The 16,255-nt window shown below is 46.3% G+C and overlaps 1 protein-coding gene across 1 annotated transcript in view; it reads right to left on the bottom strand.

Moving 5' to 3' along the window:
- The window catches only part of ADAM12 (ADAM metallopeptidase domain 12), a 171,186-nt gene extending 155,825 nt beyond the window's left edge, over nt 1–15,361 (bottom strand). Inside the window, 1 exon segment of the mRNA XM_019291242.3 lies at nt 15,091–15,361. Within this exon segment, the coding sequence (XP_019146787.3) occupies nt 15,091–15,217 (127 nt within the window). The 5' untranslated portion in view covers nt 15,218–15,361.
- Between the last annotated feature and the right edge of the window lie 894 nt (nt 15,362–16,255).

The raw sequence follows: 16,255 nt of genomic DNA, 5'->3' as shown, positions 1-16,255 counted from the left end.
CTTAGAAGAGATGATCCAAACCTGGCCCATGATTTGGTTCTCCCCTGGGGAGGCACATGAGACACCATCTCATCAGCCTGGGAGGGTCTAGACAGAACATCCAACCCTTTATTCTCATTATCAGGCAGGAAGCTCCCTGCTCAGGACAGGAATTTATGAAGCATATCTCAGCAAAATGAGAAAAGTTTGGCTCCAGCCCGGCTCTCCCTTTCTCCTTGGCTCACTAGAGCAATCTCAATCACACAAATTAAATGACTCAGGCCCTTCTATTATTCTGTAGGATTTGCATTCTGAAAGTGTCATGAGATCTAAGCTTTCAGAATGCCTTGGAGGATCCTTATCCTCCCGTGGATGCATTGTCTGCATGGCTTCCACGTAGTCTGACACCATGGAGCTGCCATGGCGATATCAGGGAACATCAAAGTCTCCCTGATACTCCTCCACGTGCCTTTCCTGATAATTCTGCAAAGCATGAACTTCACAGCATTACCCAAAACAGAGGAAAAAAGGGAGGGATCAGCATTTGTGCACAGATGTGTTATTCCCTGAACAGACAGCCTGGGCTGGAAGTGCACCAGCTATAAAAATACAATGGGAAAAGGGAAGAAAATCCACACAAAGTATGGTGCAATTTTGCCACTCCTCTTCCATCCCAATGAAGTGATGCTCGTGGTGCATAACAAAGTAAGGCTACAATGAGCAAATTTAATCTTCCACACGTGCTTATTTATCTGCTGAAAACGCTCGTTGTGCACAAGTGTTGATAGTTTGGAGACAGACATCAAGACAGGTTTATAGGCAGCAGTTATATCTTTATTGGAAAAGATAATTTATTTGGGGGGAAACAAAGCAGACAAGCTTCAGAGTTTGCAAACTCTTCTGAAGCCACGGCATTTATAAAACACGAGATCGATTTCTGTCTAGTTGCTTTCCTTGAGCCAGATACTTGGCTGCTTATCTGAATGTTTTTATTTAAATTATTGGGTGTGATAAAAATCACAGCTTCCTGCAGAAGGCAGAGGAAGCACCACAGCCCAATTTTGGGCCTCATTCTGGAGAGAATTTGGGCACATGCTCTGTGCACTTGCTTAACTCCCAGCCGCCCTCAGTGTGATATAAGCACAGCACGGTGTCTTTTGTGTATCAAATAATGTTTTTCTCACAAAATTTCATTCTATTTATGGACTGAAAGACTGCAAAATAAAGAAATCTATATAGCTGATAAATAAACTCTAGCCCAGTCTTTAAATGAAAATAAAGTATGGGGAAGATCAATAGGTAAATCCTTTAAATAGGTTTCTGCAGCCTGACTGCAAAGCTTTGAAGAACATGGGGCAGAAAATAAGGGATCACAGCTAAGGAAAGGCAACCCGCAGTTATCCATCCCAATGGGAAAGATCTGAAAGGCCACAGAGCAACAGGACACAGATAAGGGGGGAGGAAGATCCTAAATGAGGAGGGAAAAAACCCACAAAAATTGTAAGGCGAGAGTCAGGCAAAAAAAAAAAAAGCGGGAATAGCGCAGGAAACTTTGAAAAAAATGGGATTAAACCAGGTGGGTACAAAGGTGAGACAGTTCCTGGCAACCTTGGAGAGCTTTCGGCCCACACAGCCCTCACCTCAGCTGGAATCACCAAGGAATTTATCCCAGTGAGGGATACTTCACCCAGTCCCTTGCACAACATCTGAACAAAACACATCCCCAGCTTTCTTCTGTTGGTTTTGGGACAGCCATCTCTGAGCACAGACCCAGCCCTCCCAAAGAGCATCCAGGAGAGGAGGACAGTGGGACGGGCCCGAACATCTGCGCTAAGGAAGGGTTTCCATCACCCCAAACACATCCCTGAGCTCCCAGAGCTGCAGTTCCTCATGCACACAGACGTGCTGGTATTTCCTCTCTGCCACTCTTCCTCTCCTTTCCCCATTTTCAGGAGGATTTCTTTGAAGCTGAACCATTAAAGTTGTTTGTGTTACATTAATAATGAGGCCTCTTCTCTACAGGGACTCTTGGTACTACAGCAATATAAATGGTGTAATAATTGAAATCAGAGAATCAAAATTTCAGTAATGTGTCATGAGAGGAGAAGAAAATCAGGCCATATGCAATACCAGAAAGTTATATTAGAGCCAGGTTTCCTATCTTTTGTGTCACATACACCTACTTACTCACCTACTTATTTTCCATTTCAGTGAAATTCTGTCCAGCTCTTCCTGACGCAAGCTCGTCTCCCACGTTTTCCCATGAAAACCTTCACAGTTGTGTCTATCTGTTTTCTATTTTCAGCCTGCACTGAAGGTAATGCTTTTGATCCACAAGCAGCCCACAAGCTGATGCAGCGCCCTTTATTCTTTTTTTTCCCCCCAGTAATATAAAAGCGTCTCTGTACAAATAGTGAGATGAGTAGATGTTACCTGTCAGTGACTTTTGTGTGGCTTAAATATTTTTCATCTGCCACGTACTTCTACAACTTTTCTGCTTTGCACAGTGTCATACAAGGGCTTGTCGGCAAGGAAGTTGAGAATGGTTTTCATCTTTTTGCTTTGTGTTTCAGTTCCTCCAAGCTCTGTGCAAAATAAACTCCAAGCATGTGATGTGACATCTTTGCTTAGTGGCTGCTGCCTCCTGAAGAAGCCCAGACACACGCCGGATTTGCATTTACTTTAAATTAATAAGCTTTTAGTGAGGCAGGGCAATTCATTTGTCCTCGTGATAAACAAAGAGGTGAATGCTCCCAATGCTGAGTAGCTCTGGATAAAATGGGATGAAGTGGAAGGAAAATGGAGTAAGTCCCACTAAATGCACACCCCAACCCTCTGCCAGTGCTGGTTGTGTTCCCCCTAGCATGGAGCAGGACAGGAGTCAGACCTGGGCTGGTTTATAAACAACATCCATCTCTCCCACACAGATTTACAGAAAAGTCAGCTCTGATGCTGAGCTTCCTTCCCATCGTGGGTGGGCCCTTCTTGTCCCACACGGTAACGTGGTTACACAGAATAACCTGGTTCAGAGAATCCCAGAATGGTTTGGGTGGAAGGACCTCAAAGCCCATCCAGTGCCACCATGGCAGGGACACCTTCCACTGTCCCAGGCTGCTCCAAGCCCCAGCGTCCAGCCTGGCCTCAGATCCAGGGGCAGCCACAGCTTCTCTGGGCAACTTCTGTCCCAGGGTCTCAGCACCCTCATAGCCAAGAATTCTTTCCCAATATCCCATCTAAATCTCCCCTCCTTTAGCTTAAAGCCATTCTCCCTCATCCTGTCCCTCCATCCCTTGTCCCCAGTCCCTCTCCAGCTCTCCTGGAGCCCCTTTAGGCCCTGCAAGGGGCTCTGAGCTCTCCCTGGAGCCTTCTCTTCTCCAGGATGAACAGCCCCAGCTCTCCCAGCCTGTCCTCATAGGAGAGAGGCTCCAGCATTCCATCAGTGATGAGGTGCTCAAGGACTTTCACAGCCCCAGAACCCCATGAAAGCCCAACTGGGGTCAATGACCCTGGACATGGTGATGCTGTGGGATGTCCATTTCCATCCCAGACTGCAGCTCTGCCCCCAACCGCACTGTCCCCAAACACCCCTCATGTCACCCCCTGCACTTACTGCTGAGCTATGAAAGATACAGAAGTGAGGGAATAAAAAAGGCTACATTAAATTAAATTAAATTATCTTTGTGTTACCGTTCCTACTGCAAACAGACTCAAAACTCTAACTCACAGCCTGTCCTCATTTTCCTCTGCAACAAAACACCCAAAATACTGGATTAATCTTTGGATTGAAAAGAATAGTGGAACAGAGTAATCTTTCTGCAAACTGAAATCAGCAAGGGCAGTGCTCTGTGCCCCAGGCAATGCCCTGGAAGTCAGGAAGGACATCCTTTATCCATTTCCCTCCTCATTTTCTTCAGCTTCCTCAGTGTAGTGCACAGTTTGTGGCATCCATGACGTGGATGGGTCATTCCTGGCTATGGAGGAAGGGATTTACACCTGGCTGCATCCAGCACTCACTCAGCCATTGGCAACAGGTTTGGGGCCAGTTCCTGAGGTACCCCCAGAGCATCCACTGCTGGCTGGGGGCCCATCAGATGGAAAAGAGCTTTATCCCCCCATCAGGGGCTTTTCTCTCATTTGGGATGATTCCTCTGTCACCTCCAAACTCAAAATAGAACTTTTTCATCCAAAATTCCCATGCTCACACACTGAGAGGAGAGGACCAAGTCTTGTCCTTCAAGATGGAGGTGAACTTAGGAACTTTAAGAAGGGGTGGAACAAGGTAAGAATTGGAAGCTGCCCACAGCGAGGCAAGGGAAGGGTTTTACTAAGCATCAGTAAGAAAATGTGTCAGGATCAGTCTGTATTTTTATCAGCAACCTTTCCTCAAGTGTCCTCCTGAAATCCAGTGCTCAGAGTTAGGATACAACTGCACAGAGAAGGACAGGAATATTACAAAGAACCCAATAATTTGCAACCCAGAGCAAGGGGCTGAAACCCAGGAGGGCTGTACCCTTAGGGACCAGTAAGATTTCTGCTCTAACCATTCCTCTTCAAAGCAGGAGACACCAGGATGACCCACACATGGTGGTCAGGATAACGTTGATAATGCTGCATCAAAAGAGGTATTTCCAGGGAATATCAGAGATCCAAGTTACTCCTGAGAGCTGGTGAGAGAAGCACATCTGGAATGCTGGGGGCATTTCTCCTCGCCTGCACTCACAAAAGATGAATTGAGCTTGGAGCTGGTGGATTGGAAAGGCTGCCAGGGAGAGCAGGGAAGTGGAAAGACTGAATTACAAGAAGGGAGCTAAAAGAATTATTTTACATAATCTAGAAAACCAAAGATGACAGGACCCATGATGGTCCCTTAAGCTTTCTGTGACTCTTGGTATTTATCTTGCCAGAGCTGATATCTTTATGGATGGCAGGACTATGAAGTGCCTATACATAAAGTGAGACAGGATTCCAATATAGAATTGGAGAGAGGATCTCATCCAACTCTTGTCCATCAAGGAAAAAAAAAAAAAAAAAAAGAAAAATCAGCTTGCTTTAAAGGAAATTGTCAACATTAGGGATCAGATTATATAATGCCAAAAAAAAAGTGTCAACTATCCAACTACGTGGCCGAGGCCCGGGGATGTGTGATTCCAGTCCTCTATTTCACCCCATCTTAGAGGAAAAGCCAAAACATTACCCAAGTTAAACATTATCCAGGCACAGATCTTGCTGAAACCACCTTCTACAATGGTGCCTGTTCTGCCTGAGACAGGAGAAACAAATGGGTACTTAATAAAATCCCAGAAGGGTTTGGGTGGGAAAGGACCATAAATTAGCTCATCCCATTCCATCCCTGCCACGAGCAGGGACACCTTCCACTGTCCCAGGCTGCTCCAAGCCCTGTCCAACCTGGCCTTGGACACTGCCAGGGATGGGAATCCACAACCTCCCTGGGCACTAATATTAAAAAAAATGCAAAATATAATTATATCTGATACTAAATGTGAAAATGCTGCAAAATAAACAAGTACAAGATTTCCAGTGCATAATGGTTAAACAAAGCAAACCCTGTGACTTGCATGGGGTCAAAGAAGCAACAGCTTAAACTTCACATCAACCACCAGCTGAGGACACAGACACCCTCTCAAAAGAAAGGACAAAAATCACCACACTGATAAGGTGCTTCCCATTATCCCACTTTCAGCACTTCCACAGCTTCACAAAAGGCAGCACAGCACCAGACTCTGCCCTCCTTTATTTATAAGCACAAAAGCCTGGGCAAGATTTGCCTGTGCATAAGTAAAACTCTTATCTCTTGCAGTAAAGTTTTCATTAGTTCAAAATCATGAATTATTTTCCCAGCTAACCTTTGCTCCTCTAAGAAGTACAGCAATTCTTTCTACAAAACCCAGGAAAATTAGTCCTTTCATGGCCTGCTTGGAAAATGTAATTAAAAAAAAGGTAAAACTAAATACAAAGTTTTGCTTGTTTTCTCCCTTCTCCCAAATTCCCAAACCCAAGACCTCAGGCATTTAAGCACAAGTAACCCTTGGAAAGCAACTAATTCCATGCATCCTATTGAGCTTGGATCTTGTCCTTTTTTCACACTGCAAAATTACTACTTGGGTACAAAAAGTTTTCAAACATGAAAAGTCAGCATTGGTCCTTGATGAGCCCAAGGAGAGGCAGCAGCAAGATGACTTCACGCATTTCTGAATTTAATTTTCTGTTCTTTTGGCTTCTAATGGAAAAAGATCTTGTCTCTAACTTGTTGGGTCTGTAAAGATGAGGCTCTGCAGCATCGCCACTGATCCACACCAGGCAGCTCCCGGATGAGAAATGGAGGGTTGAGATTCCCTGATCCCCGTTAACTGAATGGCATTAAAAACATGGCTTTTAATATTTTGGGTTTATAATTCTCAGATCTACCTCCTGTCATCACTTGCTCGTGCACAGTTCCTCCTTTCCTAAATCTGATTCTGCTGATGAAACAATCAGTGGCAGGGAACAGCCCTCTCATCCCTCCCCCATGAAATCCCATAAACTCCCTGGAATATGTCATGTGTTCACTGCTTTAATGTGGACATGGCAGGGAAAGCTGAAATTTGAAGGTGACTCTTTGCTCTCCTCCACCAAACTCTCTGTGGTCCGTGTCACTGCCCCAGCAGCTGAACAAACTGATGACAAAGAGAAAGACAAAAAATAGAGAAGGGGGGAGGGAGGGGCAAAAAAAGAAAAACTAAAATGTTCCTTGTGGAACATACCCCCTAAGCAGTTGGATCATCTTAATCTTCAAGCTTCTGTAATACAACTGTTGGAAGGCTCCAAGTCTGAGCACAATAAAGTGCTTTATTCAGGGAACCATATGACTCCATCAGTCATTCAAGCACATGTTTGGCACAGATTGAAAGTGAAAAGCATAGCTAAGGCAAATATTTCAAAACTGAACTTGTCTTCCTAACACACATGGTTTATATATTGGTGTAATATCTATATAACTTTTCAGTTCTCATCTAGAGTAATGTCATGGCTGAAGTACAAAATGATGTCTCTGCACCAGGCGTTTCTCGGCAGATAACGCACGCCAAAAAGCCATTTACTAGAAAATTAAAAGGGAGCCATCGCACTTGACAGGTCCTCAAAAAAAAAAAAAACCAACAAAAAAACCCAACCAAAAACCTGTAAAAATAGCTTTTGTTCCTTCTAATTCCTGAAAATCTATTTCTCCAATCGGGATGCTGCACCATCCCTCGCTGGAGAGCTGTGCTGCAACAAATCCGGGCCAGGCGGCTCCTTCCTGCTCGAGTGCCTGAGCTGTGTCTCCTCTGTTTGCAGATGAAATATTGCTCATCACAGAGAGCAACTCCTGCTGATGCAAATGCGATTAAAGCAATCTGGGGAGAGCACAGTGTGATTAAAGCAGAAGTAATGGCAGAAGGATTTGGGCCCTCATTATACAAAATCCATATTGAAATGCAGTCAAGGGAAGACGCCAGTGTATCCCAATATCCTCCCTGCTCCCGAGAACAAAATGTGACAAGTGGAGTTGGGAGAACAGCATTTGCCATTGACTGCAGGAGGGGGCAGGGAGCCTGCAGAACGTTTCAAATAACCCAAACCCAGCTTTATTATGTGTACAGAATATATACAGGCATTTATTTAGGAAACAGCTGTCCAGCCTCATTTGGGATGCTGTTATGTTTGACTGAGGAATTACTATTCAGGACCAGTCCAAAGACAGAGTTGTCTTTTTTTTTTTTTTTTTTTTCCTAGAAGAGAACATTTCAAAATATGGAAAAATAAAGCAGTGGAGCTCTGCAGCAAAGGGCATTTCAGCACAGTGGGTCATGGGGGTGGATCAAGAGGTTCCCCCCACGAAACAGCTCAGGGCTTGGAGTTCACAGAAGAGGGCAAGTCAGAAATGCAAGATTCCAACCCAAAGGAGCTTTGGAAAGTTCATGACACAACAGCTTAGGAGAACTTCTGTCCTCCTGCTGCAAACCCTGTTTTCAGCTGCTTCTCTTCCAAGCCCTGATCCACACCATATCAATTGGCACAGCCATTCCCTCCTGTAAAAACAAGCAGGACATGGCTAATAATGGATGAAAATCCTCAAGGGTTGCACAGTGCCTTTCCCACAGGTATTTCCAGGATGCCACAGTGAAGTGTGCCCCATCTCAGCTCATCATAGGTTCTACTGGGACACATCAGCCTGTTCCTAAATTGCCGCTTCTTCCCCAAAGCGTCCCACGGATTCTTGTTTTGATTATGAGCTCAGCCTCGCACCCCTCTGCACCAGCAGCTCCTACCAAAAACACTTACTGAGACAGAGAAATAATAACCTGTGCTTTACAAGCACAAGGAATCCGCAGAGCTCCAAGGGCAGAGAAAAAGCTACTAAATATATATTCACTTTTCAGCAATGAGTCCACATAATTATGTGAAAATCCAGGTCCAGTGCTCCCCTCCAACTCCTCCCCTCCAAAGCCTCATGAAAGGCTACTTTCACTGAGTGAAGTTCAAATTACTCTCCAAAATACAATTTCCTCGTGGTCTTCCAAAAGGTACAGTGCAATCCCTCTCTGCAGTAATTTACTAACCTGCCTCAGCGAGGATAAGGAGTCCTCAGCACAGCTGAACTGAGGGATGCTCCTTCCTGTGTACAACCAGCAGGGGAAAGCACCACGGAGTGGGAGCTGTGCTCGTCACAGGCACCCAAATCATTCCTTCAGATTTCTCTGGGAAGCACAGCAAACGCAACTGAGGTGATTTGCAGCATTCATTTAGGTGAGCAGGCATGGGATGTGATTTGTAGTTCTTCCCCAAGCCTAGAAAAGGAGCTGCTGGGCTGGGGAGTTTATATCCATCAGGAGTTTCTGTTTGTGTGGGGAATTCCTGCTCCACACAACAACAGGGAGAGGAAAATGAGCTGCACCTGTTCCAGCACGAGCTGTCACTGCATCTCTCTTCTGGTTTTTAAAACATGAATGAAAAGAAAACTTGGGAGTTACTTAATGTTCTTGAAGCCACCTCTCCTGCTCAGGTTTATGTGTGTGACCTTGCAGTAAGTGTCACCATAAGCTCTGGGTCACTCCATAACTCCTTTCACACATTCCTCCCACAGATGAGCTACAGGAGCAAAGAACATTTATTTTTATGGATTCCTCAGGGCAGGATATCTCTCCAGGTCACAAGCACAGCTTTGCTCATCTGCTCTGTACATCCTCTGGCACTGCAAAAAGGATCTTAAACGCCAGCACCGGCCATGAGCAGCAGGTTGTACAAATGAGTCAGATCCATGGAGGGGAGAGAATTTATTCCAAAAGAGGGTCAGGCATAGAAACAAAGAAAACACACCATGCAGAGTGAATAGCTCCTTCTTTCTAAAGTGTGAAGATTTAAACTATGAGAGGAGAGACTTAGATTGGCTATTAGGAAGAAATTCCTTCCTGTGAGGGTGGGCAGGCCCTGGCACAGGGTGCCCAGAGCAGCTGGGGCTGCCCCTGGATCCCTGGCAGTGCCCAAGGCCAGGCTGGACATTGGGGCTTGGAGCAGCCTGGGACAGTGGGAGGTGTCCCTGCCCATGGCAGGGGTGGCACTGGATGGGCTTTAGGGTCCCTTCCAACCCAAACCATTCTGGCATTTCTCCTGCAACGATCCCATACTTTCACCTTGGTGTTTACCCAAAGTGTCTCTTCAGAGGGGTGCCTGTTTCTCACTTAGGAAGCAAGAGATGAAGAAATAAATCCTAAATCTTTTGGAATGCTCACCTCATGCTTCAAAACACACATCAAAATGCAAGAGCAGATTTTAACCTGGAGATCCTTTTATGATCCCCAGTTCAAAAAGGAGCACGGATGAGGTGCTGTGCCCATCCCCATGTGCTGCAGAGGGATGTAGTGCTTTTATTCTCAGCTCTCTCTGTCACCACAGTGCTCTCAGTGGCAGAAAAGGAATGGAATAGAAACTTAAATAATCTGGACTGGACTATCCTCCTCATATTTTCTAACTGTTGAAGTACCAGAGGATCTCCAGCACAGACCATCATTGCATTCCGACAGCGCTGCTGAATAAAGACACTGGCCATGCTCAGCTCCAGGCCTGATCAGGCCCACATGATCCCCTTATTAAATGATAAAGTCTAGATTTTGTAATTTTTAATTTTTTTTTGCCTAACTATATCAAAACAATCTCATAAATACTTGGGTTTGTTGAAGTTTGTATCTTAATATATTCTTTCAGAGGTAAGCAGTCACACACGAGGTTTATTTCTCTTCCAGCTGCTTTCAGGAGTAGACCACATTTAAAAGAAACAAGAACACAGCAAACTTGCACCACTGTCAGAAGGTTTTTCACTTAATGCATATGATAGATACTATTAAACTAAATTTCCAGGGGCTGACACCATTCCTCTTAATAAATATCTCAAAATAAATGAGTTAAAGATAATTTTGCGCCAAATTCTGCATCCAGCTTTTTCTGCCTTGATGTGCATTATCCAGCATGGCTAACAGGCCATGACACATTTCACTTCTTGCCTTATTACATCATAGATTTAGGACAAGAATGAATTTGTTCTTCTAATCACTGCTTTTAGCAAGCTGACCTTGTGAAAGGACAATTTCCTGCCTCCAAACTATTTCTTATCCTAGCTCCAGGTCATGGAAAGCAGCAAATTCATTTGCATGGGGTGTAAAAAATTAGTGGAACAACCTGGAGGGATTTAGCAGATTAATTTCTGATTAGATGATGCAGTTCATCAAGGCACTTGATACCAACCTAGTCTCAAAATCCTGCATGCACCCTAAAAAGAGAAGGGTCAAGATCCTGAAGCAGGGGTCTACTAAGAAAAAAAATCCTTTTTCTTAGTGGGATATCAGAAAGATGAAAATTTAATACATTTGAAGCACTTTGCTTTGTGTTAACCAGAAAAAAAAAAGGGATTGACCTGTTGGACTGCACTGTCCTATCAAGAATCAACTGCTACCCTCAAACTGTGGGGTTTTAATTTACTTTGTCATAGATCTGCCCTGGAGACCCAGCAGGACCTAAGAGAAGCCTCTGCAGGTGTGATTTAGGCCTGTAGCACTCCAAAATTGTGCAGATGATCTGCTTTTGTCCAGGGAGAAATTTGAGAAGCTGCTTGAAATTTAAGTACAGAGTGCAGGCAACAGGGAGAGCGAGATCCAGGATGAAGTGCAGTAAAACATAAGAGGTTGTAGAGGAAGGAAAGTCATCAGAAAAAGGGGGTTAAATAAAAAAATCCCAGCAATATGAGCAGCCTGGCATCCTAAGCAGGATGGGATGGTGTGGACAGCGCTGGGGAGAGCCTGCTGGCATGGCAGAGCCTGGCTGTATAACCAGGCACTATTCCAGACCCATTTCCAAACACCCTAAAAATGTCAATTTCTGGATTATAGCAGCTCTCATAGCAAAAGTGAGGAGAAACCCACCCCAAGAGCCCAGTCACTCTGAGAAGGCAGCTCAGGCCCCACCCTTGGCTCTGCCACAGCCCAAAAGGATGCTCAGGAACACCAATAAGGCAGAGCCCAGCTGCGCTCCTTGGCCATTTTGCCCTGGCAGTGTGAGATCTGTTGGAAACAGTAGGGATAAATCCGTCAGGAGGAGGAGATGTGAGGTCTGGGGAAGGCTGGTGGAGGACCAAATAAGCCTTTACATGAGTTGAGCCTTTTTAGAACAGAATTTCATGATCTGAGTGAGGACCTCAGTGGGAATAACAGATGAATGGGTATCTTCAGTGGCATAAACAGATAAACACAGCCCTGGTCTGCTGCAGCCACCCACGTGCCATCAGAGAAATCCCACTGGGGCTGCCAGCAGGATGCAAAACCACCCAAAACGCAGCCTGCCAATCATGAGTTCAAGGATGCTTTTGTGGCCAGATAGAGACCTTGCCAAGAATCCCAAGCAGAGCAAGTGATGAGACACCCAAGAAAACACCAGTGAAGAACCTGTCAGCTCCCCAGGGAGCTGGAGGTTAAGGATGCAAACACAGCTGAAGAGTGGGAATAAAATGCCTCTGCTGGGGGATTTTGGCATGGATCTCTGGAGCCCCAAGGACAGTGACAGCTCATGCCAGGCTATCTGCAGGGGATCTGAAAGGGATAATCATCAGACAACGAGGTGATTGTACACACACCAGAAATATCTCACAAATGCTGGGGCAGTTTGAGAGAAGACAGGATTTATAAATGAGCTCTAAAACAGAATGTGCTGGAGAAATCAGGTTTAGAGCAGGAGGAAAGGCAAGATTTCTTCTCCTGCAATTTATTTCCATTAGACCCAGGGAAGCTGCAATCAGTAGCAAATTAAAATCTGAGAGAAAAGTGATTTTAATTGAAGGTAAAGAATTTTGGGTTGCAGTTTTAGGAATTTCAGATTTTCATGCCCAGAGAAGCTGTGGCTGCCCCATCCCTGGAAATGTCCAAGGCCAGGTTGGACAGGGCTTGAAGCAACGTGGGGTGGTGGAAGGTGTCCCTGCCCATGGCAGGGGGTGGAGCAAGATGGTTTTTAAAGTCCCTTCCAACCCAAACCATTCTATCATTCTAAGAGTAATTTTCCTGCTGTTTCCCCAGCTAACACACCATATTTAAAAGAGTTTTAAAGAGTCTACACACACACAAATTTGGACTTTACCTATCCACAGCATCACTTTGTCTGCCCTGCAGAAACAGGAAGGCCTTGACCACAAGAAACCTTGTACACGTGTAGATTTTAAGATATTTGCCTGAGTCTGTATCATCAGATCTTATCCTACTTTATCTGCCACTCCACAAGGCCAGCAGAGCTAACTGGGCCTGGTTGAGGCCAGCACCCCAGCCAGTTTTCCTCTTTGTCCATGAGGTCCTTTAAGCAGAAATTTAAGCAGAGCAATACTGAAAACTAGAAGGGCAACTGTAAAACCCCAAAAACTGGAAAGAAAACACACTGAAAGCAAACAACAAGGCTACTTTTAAGTTGTCTAGCCCACAACCTGACCATTTCTGTTTAATAATAGACCTGTCACTCAGGCAGAGCCACATTATTGCTACGTTTCAAACCCGCTTCTCAAGGCATGTCATAACTCCAACTTGTCTTAATCACTAAGCACGTGTTTCTGTAAAAATTAGGATGTCCTGCAGGGCTCCAGAATGCCCAGTGAGACCTGTGCCAGCCCAGCCAGGAGCACTTGTTGTCACTGGGAGCGTGGCCGGGTGTGGAAACGCGCGGCTGGAACTTTCAGCACCTCTGCAACCAAGAAAGCAGCACAGGCTCTGGCAGGGCTAGAGCTGTGCTCTGCTTCCACAGGAAAAAGTGGAATTAAGGGAGGGGATGCTCCCTGAGCACACTGGCTGGGGCTGGAAAAGAGCAAATTACAGACATGGTAGGGAAAAAAGAGGAGCAGGAAGATACAGGAAGGCAAATCCAAGGGCCAGCAACCACCACAGCTGCCCAACTTGGACATCTAAAGCCCCATAAAGACACCTAAAAACACCACAGAGATGAGCAGCCGACACAAATTTTACACAGAGCTTAAATCATCAGTGTGAGTGTAACCTTAGAGCTTCAGCTGGGCTCTGAGGGAATTCTGAGCCACAAGAAACCGGATTTCCACCCCCTCTTCCCATTCTGCTCACTCATCTGTGTGCTAGTGCCAAGTCACCCACCGTGTGCCCTCTTATTATTGTAGGGACAAACACTTTGAAGCATCTCACCTCAAATTTTCCTGACTGCAAGTGAACTTCCAAACCATGGAGGGGCCTGGCCAGCCACAGTGGCTTCCACACTCAGAGAAGGGGCCCGTCCTCCCACCCAAACCAACCCTCCCTTGCCCCACGAAAAGGGAACAACCACAGGGCACCTATTTCTCCTCATCTGCCAGGGAATTTCTGCAGCCTTTACCCCAAACCCACTGATTTGGTGTAAATACAAGTGCTGACAAAGAGAAATCAAGATTCCACACAAAGGCAAAGCTGCCAACTCCTGTTAATTCATTAAGATAAATTCCAGGTGCTTGATCAAATGCAACACCTTGTCCTTTCCCCCTTTGGGATTTCAGTGTGCTCAAGAATCTCCCTGTCTTTTCTCTTAGCAAGTTCAGAGCCAAAGTCCCAGTGAAAGTTGCTGTCAATAAATTTTGGAGATAAGCAAATATTTACGAAGTTTCAAGTTACAATGGAAAAAAAAAAAAGACTAAAAAAGACCAAATACACGAGTTTGTAGTAACACACAGGGACACACACCCCCCTCAGTGCTGTTAAATGTTTTCATAGAGGAGAATCTCCTTTGTTCTCTCACATAAAATGTGCATTGTCAGACGCTTAAAGAAGGGGAGAGGACCTGGGCCCTCTGAGAATTCCGGAGTAAACCCCAAACTTGCTGTAGGAAGAGACAATCGCTTCCCAGGCTGTTCCCCATCCATAACACGGACAGCACAGCGCTCCACAGCTGAATCACCGCTCCCCGCCTGGAGCTCACTTTGAATGAACACAGCGCCGGCGAGAAAACTTTTACCCAGCCAGGACGCTTTTATCATCACTATTTGGCTTTTCCGCGCAATTTTTCCCAGCTGGAAACAGAGCCCAAACTCTGACAAGACTCCCAGACCCTTGAATTCAGCCCCGGGGGCTGTTTGTAGGGGATGCGTGGGAGGGAAATTTACCCCCCGCCCCACGGGACCCTGCAGGGCACCCCCGAATACACACAAAGGGGGGTCCCCGGGATCAGCTCCACTCGCAGGGGATGGGACCGGCGGGATTGGGGTGCAGGGACGGGACCGGCAGGGCTGGGGGTGCAGGGATAGGGGTCCCGGGGGATGGGGGTGCAGGGAAGCAACCAGCGGGTTTGGGGGTGCCGGAGGATGGGACCCCACGGGGCTGGGGGTGCCGGGGGGCCGCACAGCGGAGTTTTCCCGGAAAATCTCAGGGAAGCCGCGCAGAGGAGCGGGAACTCCGCAGCTCCGCGTGTGCCCGGCCGGGACCTCCCGCTCCATCCCCGCAGCGGGCGGGGGGAGCAGCGCTCTAAATCCATCTCCCCGCTGCTTGTCCGGCTAAAATGGAGCGCGGGGCTCGGGATCGTGTCGGGAAAAGCCCCGAGGGGCTGCGTGTGACTTACCGCGGGCGCGGGGCGATGCCGAGAGGAGCCAGCCCGGGCCGAGCAGCAGCAGCAGCAGCGCGGGGAGCCGGGCCGGGGGCAGCGCACGGGGGGAGCGCGGCTGCGCTGCCTGGAGGCGCTTTGACATCGCAGCCCAGACTGAGGGAGACAAACTTTCATCAGCTGGGGCTGGAGAGCAGCCCCATAATATACAGTTACCGAGAGGAGCGAGCTGGGACTCAGGATGTGAGAGATTTCCTGCATGCAGTTAACTCCAAAACCCCTCCTGCTCCTGCCTCAGCTGCTGATGAGCTGGGCTCGGCTGCTCAGGGGAAAAAAAAAAAAAAAAAAAAAAAAAAAAAAAAAAAAAGAGGAGTTGGGTTTTTTTCTTTCCTCTTTTATTTTTTTCCCCCTTTATTTTAAATAGGTTTGTGTCGGTTATTTCTTTTTTGTTGTTGCTGTTGTTTTGGCAAGGACCGAACTTAAGCCATCACCCGCGGAACATCTGAGCCCCGCGGCCGCCCCTCCGCAGGGTCCCAGCCCCGGGGGGCTTCGGGGTCCCCCCTCCCATCCCTGCTCCCGAAGTTTTCCCATTTTTTTTTACTCCACACACAAGCCTGGCTGCCGCCTCTGGAAAGTCATCTGTGTACGTTAGAGCTCAGGGGTTATTTATTGGTTTCATAATTATTTCAGAGTTGTTTCTGGTGGTGTTTCTTATTTTATATTGTGGGGGTTTTAAAAGAAGGAGGGGAAAAAAAAAAGAAAACAAACAACAAAACACACCCACAGAGTTGCCAGATGCATTTTTTTAAATCTCCCTCATTCAAATTATTATTACTGACTGTCTGGGAGAATAACCAAATACAGATTATCTACTCCTTAATGTACCACCAAAACACATGTAATGCCCACATGTTGCTGTGGAGCAGCAGGAAAAAAAGAATCTAATCCTGAAGATCCTCACAGACTTTTATTGTGTGGTTTTTAGCTTTAATTTATTAAGATCCTTCCCAAATCTCAGAGTTTGGATATTGATACTGAATTCTGCAGCTTGGCTCCGTGTACATTGTGCATGAAACAGTTGGCAGAAGCGTTCTGAGATGTGTCTGTAGGCCAGCAGGCATAAGAGCCATGCAATCCCATTTAGAAATGGAGTTTGGAAGCACAGATTTGGGGCTGTTCTGTA

This window comes from Corvus cornix, chromosome 6 (assembly GCF_000738735.6).
Source record: "Corvus cornix cornix isolate S_Up_H32 chromosome 6, ASM73873v5, whole genome shotgun sequence".
NCBI lineage: Eukaryota > Metazoa > Chordata > Aves > Passeriformes > Corvidae > Corvus > Corvus cornix.
The sequence above is the reverse complement of the archived record's forward strand: the minus strand, read 5'-3'. Positions and strand labels throughout refer to the sequence as shown.